General features: G+C 38.2%; 1 protein-coding gene across 2 annotated transcripts in view; it reads left to right on the top strand.

Moving 5' to 3' along the window:
- The window catches only part of PACRG (parkin coregulated), a 510,323-nt gene that overhangs the window by 306,189 nt on the left and 182,997 nt on the right, over nucleotides 1-21,137 (top strand). For both annotated transcript variants that reach the window (XM_082475670.1, XM_082475671.1), the window contains exon 4: nucleotides 329-478. In XM_082475670.1, coding sequence (XP_082331796.1) covers nucleotides 329-478 — 150 coding nt within the window. The remainder of the gene's footprint in view (nucleotides 1-328; nucleotides 479-21,137) is intronic.

Below are 21,137 nucleotides of genomic sequence, written 5' to 3'. Positions count from 1 at the left end.
GTCAACCTTCATGGGGTCCTTTAGCGACACGAACTGATCTTTTACCTTTCATGCTACTTGTCCATCACCAGCCTCTTCTGTGAAGGACAATGAATTGCTTTCTTAGGATTGATGAGGAGTCAGTGCAAGTCGGGAGAACAAATAATACACAAACAAGATCCTGTTTATAGCATTAACAGTGCATCATTCAAAGCTGTAATAACCAAGGCTTATCCTATTGGTGATCCCCAGTAGAGTACATTAATTAAGTGGTCTACGAGACGACTTCCCTTAACATTGTAGAAAGGAATCTTTCTATTTTTGGCTTGTTCCTTTTCCTACTGTATAGATGCCTTGAACCTCCGAAACCGACAGGTCATCTGCGTCACTCTCAAAGTCCTACAGCATCTGGTTGTGTCAGCTGAGATGGTGGGTGAAGCTCTGGTGCCCTATTACCGTCAAATCCTCCCCATCCTGAACATCTTTAAGAATATGAATGGTGAGTTATCCCAGAAGTCAAAATGTCTTTTAAGCACTAAAAGAGGGAGTGGTTTGAGGTAGAGTTGATTAGCAACACATTTAGGATTTATTATTGCATATAAACCAAGATCCATTCGGAGATCTAAATAGCATAACTCCTACCTCTTCTCCTGCTACTCCCTAGGGAAATAGTAAAATTAACAATTTTATTTATTACTCCTCACATGTACAGCTTACTTACTCAGTACAGAAGCACTGAAACAGTTCTATCATCTTCCAATAATAAAATTGTAAAGTTTTTTTAACAGTCTTTTGAATATGTTAGTAGGTTTTGAGTTTGTCCTTTCTCTTGATAGTAATTCTACCTTTAGGTATTTCCTGTTAAAATTACAGTCAGTTTTTATAATTGATTTAAGTGGAATTTTTAAAGCAATACTATTAAAATCTGGTACAGGCGGTTTGGAGAGTTTTAATATAAGTTCTCCTATTTCTATTAAAAAAAAGAAAAATAGATGATTCATAGTTACTTAGCTGATGGTATGTACTGATTAAATATATATATGCTGACGTATTTATTTTTTAAAATAGTATTCTATAAGGTTTGGAAAGCACTGATGCACTCAAGTGAATCTGCTTCACCCAAAGGTATTAGCAAGTTGTGGTGATCTCCTGGCAGACAGTGGATGTACATCTGTTCATTGACACTGTGATTTTCCTTTTGTACCTCTTGAAACGATGTGAATCTAATTTTCTTTTATGTTGCTAACTTTGAAGTTCCATACTTCTCATATGCACAGTGTAAGTCAACATTTGAAGTTAATTTCTGACAGCCATGTAAGTAAGTTAGTAATTTAGTGGAACAGTGCATGAAAATTTTGCAACATGATCTGCTTATTGTACAGACAAGAAAAAATCAAACTAAAAACTGAACATATGACAGCTTCAATCACAAAGAAGTCCTTTTTTTGGAATCATTATTTTTCATATATTTCCTAAATTGCTATTAAAAGTGTCCCTAATCAGGCAGACTATTCAGGAAATCACGGGATCATCAGAGTCTTTAGCTGTCTTTCAGGAGTAGGGCCTACTTATATGTTTAATATTAAACATTTTTAGTAAAAAGGACTTCAACTGGGGTTATGGGAGCTTAAGAATGTTCATAATGGAATGAGTTGATATCCATTCCAAAATATCTAAACACTACAGAGTTAATGTGGCCATTTAGATGAGATGGTCACTCTTGCAGGAAAGTAAAAACTGGGTGTTAGTAATTCAGTCTTTTATGATCTAAACTGAAAGTTTTAGTAACAACATTTCTACTTTGTGGAAAATACTTGCTTAAATATTCTTGATTCATAATTCATATTTTTACTGCATAGCGGCATCAAATAAGAGATAGATATAAAGACAAGAATGCTAGAGATAAAGACAGAAATGGAAGAATCAGGGAACACTCACCCCCAGAAATCTCAGTTATAGTTAACACTTTTGAAGTGTGTGATTCACAAATGTTTCCTCAATAATCCTCACAGAAACCTATGATGTACGTACAATTACTATTTCCATTTTTTAGCTGCAAAAGTTGCCTCTCTGTAACTCTTCCCCTCCATAAACATTTGCTTCTGTACTTGCCTCTCATGGAAGATGAGTGCCAGCAACCCCCTCCCTTGCTTGAGTAGGAGTAGGGTCACCATGCGCGTTAATGCTCTCCTGGTCCTACAGTGGGATCCGGAACTTAAATCTAAGCAACATTTTGTATCTTTGTATAAAATAAGAAAGACAGTGATATTCAAAAGATGATTAGAATCTCCCTCATCCTCAAGGAACCCTGTAAAGAAGAATAAGCACAGCTGCCACTAAGACAGATAAATCTCTTGGGAGCTCTAGACTATTAAACAAAAGCAATTGGTTTCTACATATTCCTCATTATACTACTTATTTAATTCTTTGACTTACAAATGTTCATATGCTTCACAAAAGCAGTGACTGGGTTTAGGAATATATCTCCTGTTTATTTACAGTTTATATCATGGCCTTAATTGGTCCCACACGTAGCTGATTATTTTGGAACATTTCTAAATGCATGCACCAGGAATTCTACATTCAACTATTTTTCTGGTTAATATCTTTCTGACATTTGAGCGGCAAAACTATTAGCTTCAGCTTCATTTTCTACTTATCTTAGAAACCTGTCAGTACAATGCCAGAATGCAGTTTGCTGTATTTCCAGAGGGTCATCTTACAAAACTGGAGAATTCTAGCTCTAAAACTTAAAACTATTCTTCAAAGTGGCTGTTACCACAAATCCAGTTCTACCAGTAGAAGCTTATCATAGGATTTCCAATTACAATACTATTTTCAGTCTAAAACTAATTTAGCTTTAATAGTATTTTAATAAACCTTGCTTCATGATTATATTTTATTCATATTCACAGAACCATGTATACATTTTTATTTAAGCAGGTGTCTTTAGTAACAGATGTATTTAGTTACAATTAAAAATGAATTAGAAATTTACAGCATGTAGCATTAGAAAAAATATTTCATCCTTAATTTCAATGTATCTGAGAACAATTTCATTTTCTGTTTCCTTTCTCCCTACTTTCATGTAATCAATGTCTTGTTAAATTCATATTCAAAGATATATTTTTTCAGTCTCACAACAAAATATTTTTGAGAGTGAGACCCAATATAAATGACCAAAAGAATGAAAGAGAGAATATTCCTTCAAATATAATGACCTTATCCTTCTGTTAATGTTCCCTTGAAGCACAAGCTTTAGCATAATTCTACTGCCTGCTCCTTTTTGCAATTTCTGTCCTATTTTAATGTCAGCTGGACTTTCTCTGAAATGATCAGAGGGGCTGAGTAGCTAGCGAATGCACAACCATGTCAGCAGTCTTCCCAGGGGACCAGTGGGAACTAGGTAGACCAGGGGGGAGCACATGACACTGGTAGCACCAACCTGTGTCCCCATCCACACTTCTACAGGTAATGAAACTTACCACCAGCCCCACAAGATCAGTCCTGGTCTAGGAGAAAGAGTGGCTTTGTATTTCTATCTATAAATAACATACTTTCACAGGTTTTAATTAGGCTATAGTTAAAACAACAACAGACAAATCGGTGAATTGCAATGTGGAATAAAGAGTAATATCTGGGAGCAGAAGAGATGTGACCTTAGGCAAATCATGTGACTTCTCTGAACTTAAATTTCTTCATCTGCACAAAATATTTATAATAATGTCTTTTTCATAACGTTGGCAAAACAATTTGAGATAATGTACACCCCTTCATGTGGGGCCTGGCCTTGACTGAATATTAAATGAGATAGTCATTATTATTATACAACATTATATACACATACAATGTTATCCCTGTATGATATTATATACAAATATAGCAATACTGTATAAATTAGTATGTAGCAGCTTGAAGAGGTGATTTAATGTATTGTATCCCCTGGTCACTTCTGTGAGCCTGTGAGTGAGGCATGACCTCCGGGTTTCCCCAGCGGCTGCAGTCCCTTTGCTTCAAAGGACTCACCTTGCCTCTGACTACCAAATGCCAGGTGGGTGGCCAAATAAAGTAAGGACAATGGGATTCACTCAAGGATAACTGGTTTTCAAATCCATCCCTTCCTGGCAAGCTCAAACATGTGAGTGCGGTTTGGGGGAAGGTCATTATCTTAAAAGAGAAGCTGAGTGTGACAAACCAGGATCAGGGTCCTCTTTGGAAGATCCAAGCTAGTATCTAAGCTTGAACTTGTTTTCTTTAATTCTAAACAGTGAATTTTGGATATCTAAGACATGCTGTCTTTCCAGTGACTGCTGTGGGGTGAAAGAGAAAGAGGAGTTTCTATAACAACAATTTCTTCTTTCCTGTGTTCTTTCACAAATGTTATTAAAGGTTACAGAAAATTAAGACAATAGGAATGCTCAATTTATAGCTTTCAGAGATGAAAGTACAAAATTAATGATGCAGTGTATTGCATTTGAGAAGCATGAGCCAATAAATGGCATTAAAACATTTACAGCTAAAATATGGGGCTCTGCCAGCAGATTAAGGCTATACAACAACCGTGATTTTTGGAGGCAATCCTTATTTTGGTACTTTTTTTTTTTTTAATTTTTTATTTTTATTTATGGCTGTGTTGGGTCTTCATTTCTGTGCGAGGGCTTTCTCCAGTTGTGGCAAGCGGGGTGCCACCCTTCATCGCGGTGCGCTGGCCTCTCACTATCGCGGCCTCTCGTTGCGGAGCACAGGCTCCAGACGCGCAGGCTCAGTAATTGTGGCTCACGGGCTAGTTGCTCCGCGGCATGTGGGATCTTCCCAGACCAGGGCTCGAACCCGTGTTCCCTGCATTAGCAGGCAGACTCTCAACCACTGCGCCACCAGGGAAGCCCTGGTACTTTGGTTTCTAATTGCACCAGCCGTCCTGAAACAACCTCTAAGGGATATAGTTCAGAGACTCCAGGTATCAGCAGCTCTAAGAGTACATTAACTTTATGTCACAGAATATGCAAAAGTAAATGTAATAATGAAATAACATGTTCCCAAGTGTGTGAAATCAAATAGTCTTTGATTTATCTAGGATACTTCTAAGATGTATGCCATAGACTAATAGAAGTCCATGAAAAGAGATTTAAAATTTCCAATTCAAATTCAGACACATTAACACAGGAAATGAGAATGCATTAAATTTGCCAAATTTTGGAAAGTTTGTACTAGGTCTTTCGCCCTGAAATTTAAGTAGTTTCTAAAAAATAGAAACAACTGTTTTCTACTGATAGTCTTTTAAAACAACTTCTAAGGAGAGCCTAAGAATTCTCAGTCAACCTGCTTCAGACCCTTTTTAGATATTTTTGTGAGTTCTATGGTACCTATTTTCATGGTCCTTTAAACTGTTGATGAACTTTTGAGAGCTGATTGTTCACCAAAAATGTCTTTAGTTCTTATGTCTTATAATTGACTTGTATAAAGTTTATTTCACAGAGCTTTTAATTTAATTTTGAAATTAAGGTTTATTCCCCCATGGAGTTCTGTACAATTTTTAGTATGATTTAAAAATTTGCTTCAAAGCTCCTTTGGAATCATTAGGCTTATTAGATTTGAAAGTCTTTGAAAGTCCTAAGTTTATTGAGGAAAGTGTTAGAATACTACTCCAGAATTCCTGAAAGTTAGATTTGGAATGATCATGTATCTATCTAATCTCTTCTGAACTCTTCTTCCACTCAGATATAACTAGTTGGTCTGAAAAGAATCCTAGGATCCTAACCAAGCTGGCAGATCCATGTAGGTGCCCTTTGATCTGCACCTCTCTCCACATTTACTAAATATCAGACTATTGGTTTCATAGCCAAAATGTGTTGGGATTTCTTTTTTCTGTGAGGACTGTAGCACACTGAGAAGAATTAGGTGCTTGATATGTGTTTGTGTGGAATTTATTCACTATCCCAGTCTGCATGACCAATACTTATTTATTCAGTCTTGTCCTAAAGAGCCTCACTATTTCATGAGGTAGCCCATCCTACATCCAAAGAGAAAATCACTTCCTACAGTGAATGAAATATATGCCAAATATTTCTATCTGGCTTATCTCTCTAGTCTAAACCACACAGAATAATACCTAGTCCCTTTTCCAAATAACAGGCCCTCAAAAAATTATATAAAACTTTCCTACCCGTTCAATCTTCACTTCTCCAAGATCAATGTCCCTTCTTCCAAGCATTCTTTATAAGCAGAGATTTCAGAGCCTTGAAAATCTTAGGGGTTGGAGATGGTAGACCCATGTACCTGTAAACACTGACGGCTCTGCAATGATCCAAGAGAGCAGCCCCAAGGGACAGATGGTCCTGGGAAAAGCCAAGTCTTCTGTGACCTCATTTGATGCAACTTATATGTGGTCAGCCCATAAAATGACCATCTTACTACTGTGAAATCTTACCATTATGTTGGGGTCAGGTGCATACTTTGAATTGCCTCTATCTGCTCTTCTCTGTAGACCCTCATGATTGCATCTGCCCAGAGGAAAAATTATTCTCAGAGTTGTCTATCTATATATAGAAACACATGACCTGGTAGGATGATGACCAAGGAAATCAGAATCTAGTTCTGAAGGCTGTTTATTAGTTTCCTAGGACCACTGTAATAAATTACCACAAACTGGGCAGCTTAAACAACAGAAATTTACTGTCTCACAGTTCTGGAGGCCAGAAGTCCAAAACCAAGGTGTCAGCAGAGCCGTGCTCTCCAGTCTTTAAGGAAGAATCCGTTCTCCACCTTTCTCCTAGCTTCTGGTGGGTCCAGCACTCCTTGGCTTGTAGATGCATCACTTCACTGGCTGCCTCCGTCTCCACATGACAGTTTTCCCTGTGTGTCTGTCTTTGTGTCTCTTCTCTTCTATTAAGATACTTGTCCTTGTCGGGTTTGGATCAGGTACCCGCCCTACTCCAGCATGACCTCATCTTAACTTTACTAATTACATCGGCAATGACCCTATTTCCAAATAAGCCCACATTTGGAGGTTCCAGAAAGGGCTTGAATTTGGGGGGATGCTATTCAACCCGGGACAGACCATGTAACTCTTTCCCAGGGCGTGTGGAGGTGTGGCCCCATGCTTGATGAGTAAAGTTGGAGGTTTCGCGTGCCTTCCATTCCCTCACGTCTCCATCACTGAACGAGGACTGGCTGCACAAAACCTGATGAGAACTCCCCCTGTTAATAACAAGGAACAATTCTCTTCCTTTCCCCTTCATCAGGAAGGGGGTGTTCAGTTAAGAAAGGAAAAGGATCTAGGTAAGTTTGGAGTAGAGGGGATAGCAGGAGATTTTTTTTTCCTTCGATAATGTTGCAAACTGACAAAGAGAGGTGAGCGAATGCTTTCGCAGCTCTGGGCACTGCCCGGGATATCCCAGACTCCCAAGGGCATGCTGCCACCCGCCTTCCAGCGGACCCCAGGCACCCACTCAGGGTGGCAGACTGCACTGCCTGCGCCTGTCCCTGCCCAACCAGCTGGGCAAGAGGGTCAGGCCACTCTGTACCTGAATGGGGTTTGGATCAATAAATAGGGGTTCAGCTGGTGAACCAGGACAGGTGGAACAATGTGTGGGAAAACGAGAGATGGGAGAGTGTTTAAGAGCAAAGCTTCTGTGTCAGGGTTGCTTGGGTTTGAATCCTGGCTCAGGGTTTGTGACCTTGGACTGGTTACATAACTACTCTGCGCCTTAATCTTCATTTGAAAAGCAAGTTGTGGATGAAAAACTGCCATTGACCTGCAGAGAACTGCAGGAGGTCGTTTTGTAGGAGTGTGGGCAGCATGAGGGTAAGGGGAATAGATGACGAAATGTGAGTGAAATTGCTTTACAGATTAGCAGGTGTTACAAGTCTGTCACCTGCATCACGAGGTTGTGGAGAAAACTATACGTACGTAGTTTTGTGTTCCTTCAAAGAAAGTTAAGTGACATCTATTAGAATTAATATGATAATTTAGTAAGGTGATTAGACGCAAAATAAACGTTCAAGAATCAATTTTTTTTTTTTAACGTGCCAGCAGTCAGAAAAACAATGCATTGTTTTCTAGATGCTAATAGTTCCTACTTGCAGAAATATTCCATCAGAGATAAACTTTTACTGTTCAGCTCTCCCTCCCCTGGAAGATAGTTTTAGTTCCTTCTTTGGATTTCCTAATTCATTTCAGAAGAGGGCAGAAGTATTTACCTAATCAAATGGCTTTACCTTGGTAAACCAGAAGTTTACGAAGAATTGCCTGCCCTGATGTACTATTGAAAACCCAGCCTCTTTCCAAGACAGACACTGCTTTCAGTTTCTCAATAGCTTTTATATTTGCAGTTTCTTTTTATGAATCTTTCCAAATCTGAGTGTTCACGTTTCATCCTGGGCGTCCCAGGTTCACTTGCATTTGCTACATCATTCTGGTTTTACCACTGCTCCCACCGTGTGTAACTTCACCTAAAGGGATCAGACTGTCAGAAGAACTCCGAATTGCAGACAAATTCTCGGCCCAGGCACATCTTGATAGTCCCGGACCAAAGGCAAGTTTGATGGATCGAATTTGCATAGTTAATCATAAAAAAATCAATTTCTATTATGGAAAGAAAGGCTTGACCTGCTAGTTGGAATGGGCCACATGGCCTACACCCTGATTCTTGACCTTGAGGGACCATCCTAAAACCAGTCCAAAGACTCTCAGGAAACAGCACCAGAAGCAAACCCAAACATCACGTCCTCCCAGGAACCTCCCCTGATCCCCCTCTGATTTGTAGAATGGAGTCCCTCTTCTGTAGGTCTTTCCAAAATCTCTCATGCTGGGTAGATGCTATTTCCTGGGTTTATCGCCTCAACTAGCCCGAGGTGGGCTGGGGCAGATGCAGGGAGAGAGTGGGGACAACTGGCCATTTCTTAATCTGTCTGCTAAGCTATGTTTGCAATGTGGGTTTTGTCACCCCTCGCACCCCCTCTGAGGTGCTCCACAGAGGATCCGCAGACAAAGTGATTTGATCCCAGCTGCTTCCCAGTCCTAGGCCACTGGCATCGTCACTGCTCACTGGAAACTGGCACTTTTCTGAGTAGGAGACTTCTACCAGCTCAGCTAAGGCTTTTGAGATATGCCTCCAGAAATCTGTATAATATGCTTTAATGTATTTAAAGGCTCAAGGTGGGTCCCAAATGTCGATATTAGCCCAAGAGAAAAGTGTTCTTTTCTGTTTATGCAACAGAAAGTTTTACTTAATCTGACCAAGAAAGCATATAGTGATTTCTAAAGCTTTAATTTAAGGAGGCTCCTATATTCAGCCAGATCATAATTTGTACTTTTAAAATCACCTAAAATATCACCTATTCTGGATTTGCTGATAATTAAGGTCTCATTCTCATTTTCCTTTATATGCAAATCTTTCAGGAGCACCAGTAAATGACTTTTTAGAGGTCTCTATGTGGACGTTGCAGAGAAAATAAGAATGTCACCAGTGTAATTGTTGTGTTGAATAGTCGCTGTTCATGACATAATTAAAAGGCAAGTTTAAAAGGGGGCTGGAGACAAACAAATGAGCTTTATTCAGTGGGGGAGCCTTGCCCTGACACTGCATAAAACTTAGCAGGGGCCTTCAAGTTCCACTCACGCATGGGATCCTCCGGCATTGTGAGTCACACACACAATTCCATTGCTTAGAATCCCTTCTTTAACAGATTGACCAGAACTCTAAACTTGATCTACCCTCAAGTATTCTCCCCCCTCCCAGCTCGGATCTGATTCAGGCTGGACACTGGCAGTGGGAAAAGGGGGTGTGGTGGCTTCCCCCCTCTTTTTCTGCCCTGTGCGTTGGCCCCCGGCCTTGGCTACCCACGGGGTGGTCAGGGTGGGGGAGGTGGGCTGAGGCGAGAAGAAGCTCCTGCTGACTCACGATGTCCTGAGCTCGTTCTCCCACCCCGGACACGACTCTCTCATCTGGATGCTCGCTTGTGACCCCTCCCTCCGCCGCTAGACATCCTGCATTCGCCCCAGCTTGCAGTGCTCAGGGCCCCGCCACCCTCCCAGGAAGCCGTGTCATCCAGTGTGGAGATGACCCCGCACCGGCACTCCCTCCCATGCGGAGAACACGCTCCTCACACTGGGCGCTGGAGACTCTGGAGCCCATGCCCTCCAGTCCCGCTTCGCGGGCTCCATCAGCTTCTCAACTGTGGGGAAGACCCGCGTCTTCGTGTCGCCCATGAAGGGGCCATGGGCACCTTAGAGCACCCAGGGCTCTCCAGACGGCACCTCCGGCAGGGTGGGGTTGGCCCAGAGCACAGCGACAGCACCCCTTAGAGAAATCTCGCCGTCTTCTCACTCCGTGTCTCTCTTTAAAAGCCTGATCTGTCCCGTTGTGGAACTGGTCCTCTGAAAGCCCTCAGTCCTGCCGCTGCTGAAGTGCTGGCCTCACACCCCATGTTCCCACAGTCCCCTTCTCAACCCCACACTACACTGGCTTCCGTTTACTTGAGCCAAACACAAAACTGTAGGAGGCATTTTCCACTTAGTATGAAATCAGCTTTCCATTTTTATTGTCCTCCTCAAAAATCTATACTTTTCACATTGACAGAAAGAAATGTATATAGCTCAGCATAAGCTTAACCATCAGTGAAGGAGGAATTGAACAATACAATAGACATATTTCCTTAGAAAAACTGCAAATATTATTGATATTTCTTTGCTTGCCTGCTTTCTGTATTATATTCTCATGCACATCTTGAATTAATGTTCCAAGTAATAAAGAAAAAAGTAATGATGGCAGTGTTATTATGAGTAAGTTCTCTTTGGATCCTTCCAAGATTAATTTACTTTCTTTTCCCTAAAACACAGTACTTTAATATGAGCTTTTTGTGAGCCTATTTATATCCATTTTGAGATAGCAATGAACAAAAAATGACTCTCCTTTCAATGACTTTTAGATTTTGCATACCTATTACAAACCTACCTTTACTTCCCCCAAATGAGCCCTATATTTTTTTCTTAAAATTTATCTCTTGAGCCTTGAAGTTATCTTTATCACAAACTAAAAAGCAAATTAATGATATAATAGTTAAAATTTTAAAGCGATAATTGGGCCATAATAACAGGATTATTGCCCAGTAATTTTCCCACTATTTCAAGCTTTGTTTTTACCTCCAAGAAAGTTGGATATTTATTTATACACATAAAGGGTTTTGAGGAGTTCGTAGGTCTTGTAACACAAATCATTGATTATTATCTGTGCTTGTGTGAGTAGGTTGATTTGTTATAGATATCATAAATAACCATCTAACCAGGTGGCTGAGACGTAGGTCTGTCTAGAAGAAGAATATGTGTTATCCTTTCAATGTTCCTTATGATCTGTGAATATAGAATGATGATATTCAAAGGGAAGCAGTGCAATATTTATATTTTTGTGATGACCAACTAAAACGTCCAAAAATTTCTGTGAGGATTTTAAGCAGCAGTGGAATGAGGGGGGAAGAGTGTGATGACAAGCGTTTCAAAACCTGCTCACATGTCCCCCTTTCTTACACACCTGCTGACCTGTCTCCGTTGCTTGCCATGGTACACTGGGCCTTCTTGCTCTCCGCTTAGGGCTGGTCTCACTACCTCCAGAAAGGCAAGTGCGTTAGGCTAACTCCAAAGCCATAGAGAGCAATGTGTTTTTACTAGCTATTTGGAGGATGCCAAAGGGAGGACAACATAGTACATCATTCACTGATTCACTGAAAAAAAAAACAAGTGTTTACTATGTGCTAGCACAGCAGAACCTCCTAAAAATCCTTAGAAGATTGAAAGTGTGCTGCCACGCAGCTATATTCCACTTATCAAATGCATCAGACTCCTTTGCAGCCTTACCCCATGTCCCTGAATCAATGCATACCTCCACGGGAGACCCAAGGAGCGAAGGAGGTTTCCACCCTCAAAAAAAAGCAAACTGGAGGCTCCTTATGACCATACACCCTCCCCTTCTTCTGCACTCTTTAGTAACTTGGCCCTGAGGTGAGGACACAAATTTAGAAAAGTAAAATCCTAGATTTGATGGTAGACTCTTCAATGGGAAGAAGAGTGCTGCTTAGACTTCATGCATTTTCTGAGCAAATGAAATAGTGAGCTATGTAATAAAGGTTCAGATTTACCACCATTACCATTATCTTCTTGTAGAAGAATGGGGGAATCAGCTTCCTTAGTCCTAGCTACACATATCCATTCCTGGGGAGATCGTAAGAAGAAACTCCCAATGTGGACAACCTTCAAATAATGTGATTTGTTTTGTTTTGATTTTCAGTTTTATTGAGATGTAATTGACATATAATTGTATAAGTTTAAGGTACACAAAATTGATTTGATATATGTATATATTGTGAAATAATTACCACATTAAATTTAGTTAACATCCATCATCTCATATAGTTACAAATTTGTTTTCCTTGTGATGAGAACTTTTAAGATCTATAGTGTTAGCAACTTTCAAATACACAAGACAGTGCTGTTAACCATAGTTACCAAATGTTGTTAATCAGCTGTCTCTTAGAATTTCTATGACCAATTTTTGCTGAATCTTTGCTAGGAGCTCCATTATATGTAATTTCTGATAAACCTTTGCTAAGAACTACATTATGATATGTGTATTGTGTTTATAAACTCAAGCAAAGAACATCTGAGATTGTCTTGAAACTACCAACCAACTAGATTTGAGAGTCCATCTAAATGCATATGACTTAGGCCATGGTGGACAATACTTCATCTGGTGCATTCTCCATCATCAGGAATGCTTGATAGATCTAGTCTTGTTCTAATCAAATAGGCCTATGGGATCAAACAGCAATGAAGCTAGAAGCTCTAGGGTCTTTTTGAATATCTGGGTTTTGTTACTTGAACATAAATTCCATGAAGACAAGAACTTTTATCTCTTTGTCACTGCTTTATCATCAGCTCAAGAGAAGATCCTGGCCATTCTTAGCTCAATAAATATTTGCTAAGTAGTTGGATTGGGTGGATGGATGGATGGATAGTGTATTTATTTAATCTTGCCACCATAACAAACCACCACAAATTTAGCTGCTTAGACAACACCCATTTGCCTATCTCACAGTTCTGTAGATCAGAAGTCCAATGGGCTTGACTAGGTAATATGATAAAAATCTAATAAGGCTGAAATGAAGGTGTCAGCTACTCTGCATTCATTATAGAGATCCTGGAGAAGAATCTTACTTCCAGGCAGAAATCAGTTCCAGGTGGTTGTAGGACTGAAATCCCCATGTCCAGGCTGGCTATCAACATTGCGTAGCTCTCCACTTTTAGAGGCTGCCCACCTTCCCTGGTTCACGGCCCCCTTCATCTTCAAAGACAGTAATGGCAGCTCAAATCCTTTTCATACTTCTAATCTCTCTGACTCCCCCCTGCCACATCTCAGCTGCTTTTAAGGGCTCATGTGATTACATAGGGCCCACACAGATAATCTTGGATAATCTCCCTATTTTAAGATCATCTACAAAGTCTCTTACAGCAGTACAGTACCTAGACTAGTGTTTGATTGAATAACAAGAGGACAGGAATCATGGGGGACATCTTTAGAATTGTGTCTTTGGATGAAGTTACCCAAAAGCTGATGTCCAGATGGCCATGACTGGAACCTTGAAGTATATGTTCAAGAGGACACAAAATGAATCTATTTCTTAAACTCTTTGCAAAGGTAGCACAGCTCTACACTCCCATGATAAACTCAGAGTAGACTGCAGATGTGCAAAACTTGGAATGGGTGTGACAAGACACAGAATTTAAAGGTTTTATTGTTATCTCAGAGTTGAATCACATTATCTAAGGATTTGATGATTCATATATAAGTGGAGAATAAAGTCAAGAAGTTCAACCTGCCTTTCAAAAGATTAGCCAGTGATAAAAGAACAGCATCTGCAGCCAATTAGTCTGTTAGCCCATGGTGTTCTCTCTCCTACCTTAAGTTCCTTGTCACTGACAGTATATTTCATTTCCTGAGTAATTCCATCAACATACCTAAAATTCCCACAGGCCAGCAATAGAAAGGACAGGGAAGTATTGTTTTTAGAATTGCTATAGCTGCTTTACAGATGAAGAAGCTAAGAACTGGATCAAATGATTTGCCCAAGGTCATATGACAGAAATGAGTCACAGCCAAGACCTCAGAAATCAATAGATCCTACTTCCAAACCTGAGTGCCAGATACTCTGAAAATGTTAATTGCTTTGCCAGAAATAGGGGTTCTGAGGCAGTTCTGATCAACAGATTTCTTTTATTTAATGTACTGAAGTAAATGGACATTTCATTGATCCACTTTAACAATTATTATATGCTGTCAGATCAAAGCAGCTGTTGCTAATCTTCCCCACAAATTCATATGCATTATAAAGCAAAAATGTTTTCATATCATCAATTTCTATTGTGGAGTAGTGATCAATAATAGCTTGAGAAAAACTCTGAACACAGAAAACTAGCAGCAATTTCGCCTGATTAAAAGCATCATCAAACATACAGTATTAACTAACCCTCTAATGTAACTTCACTCTTTTTGTCAGAAGGAGTTCAAATATATATTTTTAATCCAGTGGCATTCCTTCTCACAATTATCGATAAAAGCAGTATACATAGTATAATCACCTTGAGGACCAGGTCTTTCTAGAAGAAAGTTACTCCCTAGAGTACATTTCAAAAAATATGTGGAAGCACTTTACCATATTTCATTAAATCCAAGATGTAATCAAGTGTTAAAAATATTTGATATTTTATGCCTCCTTGAGAAAGAAAAAGTGTTTCCAATTAAACTATGATGCACTATTAGCATCCTGAATCAGAAATGTAAAAATGTTTTGAAAGTGACTTAAGTAAATACATTGAGTCTAATTCAACTTGCAAAGTGAGGCATCAGCTATCTTGAACATGAAAAATAAACTATCATGAATGGAAAGAACACCACACCCCATCCACTCTCTTTGGGGTTTTCCTGTACCTCACCTAACCTAATCTTCACAACCAGCATATAAAGCAAGTATTAAGACCAGTTTACAAACAATGGAAGTATTTTAGAGCTTCACCCCAGGTCATTCAGAAGCAGTCAAGATTCAAAACTAAATTAGTTTGATTCAAAATGTGTTTATTTTGTTTTCTAAGATGGTTAGAATCTCTTTTTTCCCTGCTTATGATTTCTTGGCCAGTGTATCTACCCATTTCTTGGGCATGGACCAAGATGATAGAGGGTGAAGAGGCCGTACCAAAGACTGTACTTTAGAATACATGGTACATTATAAAAGTAACATCCGTCAAAAATGTATAGCTAAATTATATAACTAGAATCTGCATGACCATGGACATGCACACGCATTTTTAAAATCAAAGGAATTTTTTGGGATACATTAATGGATGCAAAAATAGGTATAGCTCAATTGCTATACAATACTCTCTACATAATGCTGATAGTCGAGAAATTAACATTGTGAAACCAGTTATGGGCTTCAGTCTTCAATAAGCTTAATTTTTTTAATCTCAAAAAGAGCTACTTTTCAGAACAATAAATTTGAAATTATAACCCGAAACAAATAATAGAATTTTAAGTCTTCTTTATAAGGAAAGTAGAACAAAATGATGATAGCGTTATAATGAAATTGGGAAAGTAGAATAAAATAGACATTATAAGAACAGTTTAACTGTATTTATTATTATAGGCAAAGTAAAACAATTCAGTGTTCACATGACAGGTTAAGGACTGTAGTTACTAAATTGTATATATAGCTGATGCCTAATAATTTTTTAATCTCATAACTTAATAAATTTTCCTTGCTTGATAAATTTGGATTGTTTTTTATTAGCTAGTGATGTTTGATGTTTATTTCAGAATTACTTGATGGGGAAAGCTAAAATAATGACTTCCATGTGATTATTACATTGATTTGAAAAAATTTTAATAAGTTATAGAACAAGTATAAATTTAATTTGCAGAATGTTTTTGTTTTTCAAACACAATTCTTTAAGAAAAGACCACTGTTTTAGGTGGAGCAGTTCACAGTTTCTTTATCCTAACTAATCCCATAGTCCCCCCAATAATTCTTCCAAATAACAATAGGAATAGAGATTAAAAATTGCTCTCGCCATTTATTCTTCATTTATTTGGCCAAATCAATATTTCGATCTAAGCACAGCTGCAGATTACAGAGAGCAATGTTCTCCTAATTTTGTTAATAACTCACAGGATGAGTGTTCTTATACTATCTACGAAGGAGTCTAAAATGTGACCTTTATCTACACTTACCCATGCGTTACGGAGAAGAACTCCTATGAACCTGTTTCTGAAAACTAGCCTACTTTTTCTTAGAATTTTCTGCCTACTTTTACTAGAAAATCGATTGCATTATTAAATTTCTCTTAGTTTCCCGTATTTTAAAAAGAAAGCATAATTCATTCCAAATAAAACCATTCCAGGGTAATAATCGTTTAGCATATAAATGATTTTAGTATTGATATAGCTAAGTTTCTCTAAATAAATAATTTCCATGCCCAACGCATCATCTACCAAGCATGCTTGTTAAATGATAGCTTTGTAATGCAAGAATTTCCATTATAAAAACTTGTGAGATACAGTCTAACACATTTGAAGATTTAACACCCTTAGATTGTAATTGGAAGATAAGTTCTAATTTAATTACTGTTAAATTTCTTGGTTGAAAATCCTTGGCATGTATAATATAAAATTGACTCTGAAATTATGCAATTAAAATTATTAGCATTTAGCTATTCCTTTTGAAGCTACAATGGCTTGATTTGTTTGGCTCAAAAGATGTTCAACCAGAAAAAAAGTGCTTAAAGTTCGAAAAGTTTTAAAACGTGGCCATTGATATAGTTAAATCTATAAATGTTGTGATCAGGTGAAGTGGTTCAACACTGAGTCACTGAAAAAATGGAATGTTCTATAGAAGGTATGCTGTTTGAAGTGTTTTACACCAGGAAGATAAACATTTTTTAGAATTCTGTTATCAAGGCCATGAATTAATATGCAATGTTGTGACATGATCCTGTGATCTTTGTCAAATCAATGATGGAAACTTAGAAATCTCTTCTCTTAAAAATTGATGCATTCTTAGAATTGATTACTTGTCTAAAGTCTGTCTTTCATTAATATAAGTCTCACAGAATTGTTCTGCCAATTATATTTTTAGAGTAGATATTCCTATTTTTTATTTTTTTAGTGAGATTATTTATTAATTTGTCCCAAGTTTTTTGTATTATTTAACTGTTAGCGATAGCTAATAGTTAGCTAATGTTTCTACGGCAATATGCCAGATACTGGGTTAAACAATTTTAATGAATCATCTCATTTAATCTACACAAACCCAGGAGGAAGAAAGTATCCTTAATCTAATTTAAGTGATAAGGAAATGAAGGCAGAGGCATTAAGTAATTTGCACACTGTCAGTCAGTTAGTAAAAGGCACCGAGAGCATTATTCAAATGGGAAGAGGAACAAAAAGTGATAACTTCTATAGTTTTCTCCATTTCAGGAATACTCAGTGTTTCAACTGCACCTAATAAGGTATCTTATTACAGCGTGTTAGACAAGTCATTCCAATATATTGATTTCATCGCCCAGTGTTTAAACCAGCCATGTTCAACTAGTAACACTCTTAAACTTGCAGCTTGTTCCAAAGACTGTTTTTTCATTCTTGATACTAAATGAAAAAAAAGTAGCATTCAATACTAGTTATTTCCTATGATTTATTTTTTTAAATATCAAGTGACATTGATCTTGGACAAAAACTAGACTCAAATTCATTATTTATGCAATAGGATGAAATTCTTTTACGTGGATATAATTTATAAAAGACTTCACTAGATATATAACATATATATAATCAAAAATTTTATATCACATATTATATATTTATTAAAGCTCTTTTATAGTAGTTAATACAGCATGCATACACTTTGCTGAATTTATAAATCCAACCTAAAGTACCACTTGGACATGATAATATGGGTAGCTTTTAAAAGTGAGAAACTTTATTCTGAAGTGTACAGTTCTTCATGTGCAGTAGTTTGTTCTTTGTGTAGAAAGACAATTTTGCTGATAGTGTTAGTTTCTGCACAGAAGTCCTCATTGTCAGCAAGACTTAACTTGAGATGATTCAAGACAATTGCAAGAAATACACTTTAGAAAGAAGAGTTTATAAGATTTGTCCATTGAAAGATGTGAATTAATTGTATCTTGGAGTGAGGAAAAAACCCTAGCTTCACTTTTATAAGTTTGGGGAAAATGAGTTGCTAATAATGATCAAGGAGAAAGTCATTCCCTATAAATTATGGCTTGCTAGATCTTCAGCTTAAATATGCAGTTATTCTGAGAAAAAGAGAGAGAGAAAAGAAAGAGAACAATGAATATGATTAGAAGCACGAAGAAATTTTAGTAGATAGGGAGACTAAAATCTAAAATCAGAAGGATTCTCATTTTTTGGAAAATCTAAAAAAAATACAATGAGAAATGGAAAAACACTGAAAACGTACAGAAAGAATATCGATAGAGCCGTCGGTTTTAACTGGAGATATAAGGAAGGGGGTGCATTGAAAATAAAGGCCGCAAAATGTAATGAAGATGACAAACAAAAGACTCCTTGACTGTATCAGAAGGGCCCTGTTTCATCTATGGTGGGTGTCCAAATAGAACACCCTTCAACAAGTGGCCATCTGACCTCTGCTTAAACCCCCTGAATCATGTGGTCTCACAGCATCATAGTGCAACTAATATTTTTGAACAGCTTAACTGAAAAAATGTTTTCCTATATTTAAGCAAAACCTTCCTTCCTATAACTTTTCCACTTTGGTCTTCATTCGACTATGTAGTTCTCACTCAGATGCTCTCCTTGTATCCAGGCCCCTCTTTATTTCATGGCTTTCACAGGTTTCTTGGTATATTTTCTTCTTGTGTACCTTTTTTTTATTGAGTTTGAACAAGGTATACTTTTACTTTGTCATATTCCAAATATATTAAGGTGCAGTATTAATTACTTTCTCATGTTGACATTTCAATACAACATTTATTTGCTGTGCTTTATCTCTTTGTTTCTCCTGTTTTCTATCAATTTCTCCAAAATCCTAATACATTGTTTGAAATTTGGTTCTTTCTTCTTACACAAGTTTGCATTTCAAAGTATACTATTATTAGCAATCTTGTGTCCCTCAAAATGTGAAAAATTCTATCATTGTGGATAGTCCTCTGTTACCTGAGTTTTAGCATTGGTATAAGCGATACTGTTTGAGGTCAAAGTTGTTCATACAAATTCCATAAACGTAGGCCTGTTGTCTCCTCAGGATGAAACTTAGATCGCTGTTTTGTCCTGAAAGCAAAATATCAGCATGGCAGAACACTGGGTCAACACTTCAACAATCATGCTGACATCTTGATTGTTTTGGGTTAATAGCATTTTATTGGACAGCCCAGCAAGCTGGATTCAGGGACATGTTTCACATTGCCAAAGAAAATCTGTGATTATATGTAAGATTTCTCTACCAGACAATTTCTTTTAAAAAACAAATGGAATAATCTTTCAATATTTTGTTTCCCTTGCACTCCAAAGTGCAGTCATTTATCAATTTTATTACTTTCTCATTTGCAACTGTATTTCTGCCCCCCTATTACCAGCCACCCCTACTGCCACTGCTCTAGTTCAGGGCATTAGTATCAAACCTTGTCTAGTACAGTGAATTCTTCCTTGTTCTCCAGGCAGCAAAAATCACATTTCTTGTTCTGTCTCAAATTGTAAAACCTCCCTGCAATTCTAGAAACACATCGTCTCCAGTCTAAAAAATGCTGGACACACTTGTGCTAGTAGGTTGTGGTTTTCTTTTCTTTCTTTCTCAATATTTCTATCTTTATAGTCTCATGACATTATCTTAGTACTAGCTATCATGGAAAAGAGAGAATTCAACTCCCTAGGCAACTCCTTTCCCAATACTTTGATGCTTCAGCATATGTGCTCTTGGGACAAATGACACTTTTGTAGAAGAAGAAATATGTCAACTCACTGAATGTTGACAGATAAATAAGAAGGGATTCCTAATTAAAAAACAAACAAACAAAAAACCTTTGCTTTGCATGATGACTTTATCTGTGGTTCTATGGAAGCCTTTTCTGAAGAAGTACTCAGGCAAGAAACTGCCTCCTCCATAGTGAGAATGAGAGGGGGCTGGAGCCTGAGATTTCCCACAAAGTCTAGTATGTGCTTGGACGACTGGAGGGACATCAAAGGTGAATGGTAGTTTTATAGCGATGGCGGGAAAACCACAAGATGAATCATGATCACTGCTATTTCTCATGTGGAGAGATTATGTTGGTTCGGGTTGTGAGAAGGTACATTTATGGGAAAAAAATCCGTAAAAAAAAAGAAGTAGGCCCATCTTCACAGATTCGGGCAGAGAAAGGGCAGAAGGAAACATACTATGTCTGTCAAAGGCTGCTAAGCCATTGTTTCACCTCCTTATTCAGAACTGTGAAGCCAGGCTGGGTGGAATTAGCTTTCTCCTTCTTGCTGCTCCTCGGACACATGTTATAGAGAAAGCCATTCACTCATTCCTTTATTCAGTAATATTTACCGAATGCTTTATATGTGCCAGACACTGTTCCAAACCCCAAATATAGACTAGTGAAGTTAAACAAATAAAAGCACCAGCGTAAGTTCATTGTCATAAAATCAAAGCGATGACGATGATGATGTCGATGATAGCAGCGAGCAGCATCGGGCACTCGTGGCCAGAGACACTGCTCTAAGTGCCTTCACTAGGTGATCTTCAGAAGCGTCCAGCCAGGCTGGCAAGTACAGCCCAGCAGGGTCTGCTTTGCTCGTCCCTGAGACTCCTGGTGGTCACATTGCTCTCTTCCCCATGGAGCTCCGTAGGCAGCCAAGACAACACAGGTTATGGGTTAAGGGTGAGAGGGACTACAGAACATCAAGTTCAGGTTCAGACCCTGTTTCCACATCATCTTCCTCTAGCAATCCATTGAAGCAGCCACTGGATTGACTGAGTGGCAACACTTTGCTGATCAGCCCTGCAGACATGTTGTGCTGGCACGACAGCTAACTGAGATCAAAAGACTGAAGGAAGCAACCTCTTGAAAGGACCATTGTGTAGCTGATCCGGAGAACTGG

The sequence above is a fragment of the Balaenoptera physalus genome (assembly GCF_965194825.1).
Source record: "Balaenoptera physalus genome assembly, chromosome: 9".
Lineage (NCBI taxonomy): Eukaryota > Metazoa > Chordata > Mammalia > Artiodactyla > Balaenopteridae > Balaenoptera > Balaenoptera physalus.
Note: the sequence above shows the minus strand (reverse complement) of the source record. Positions and strands in the feature narration are given on the sequence as shown.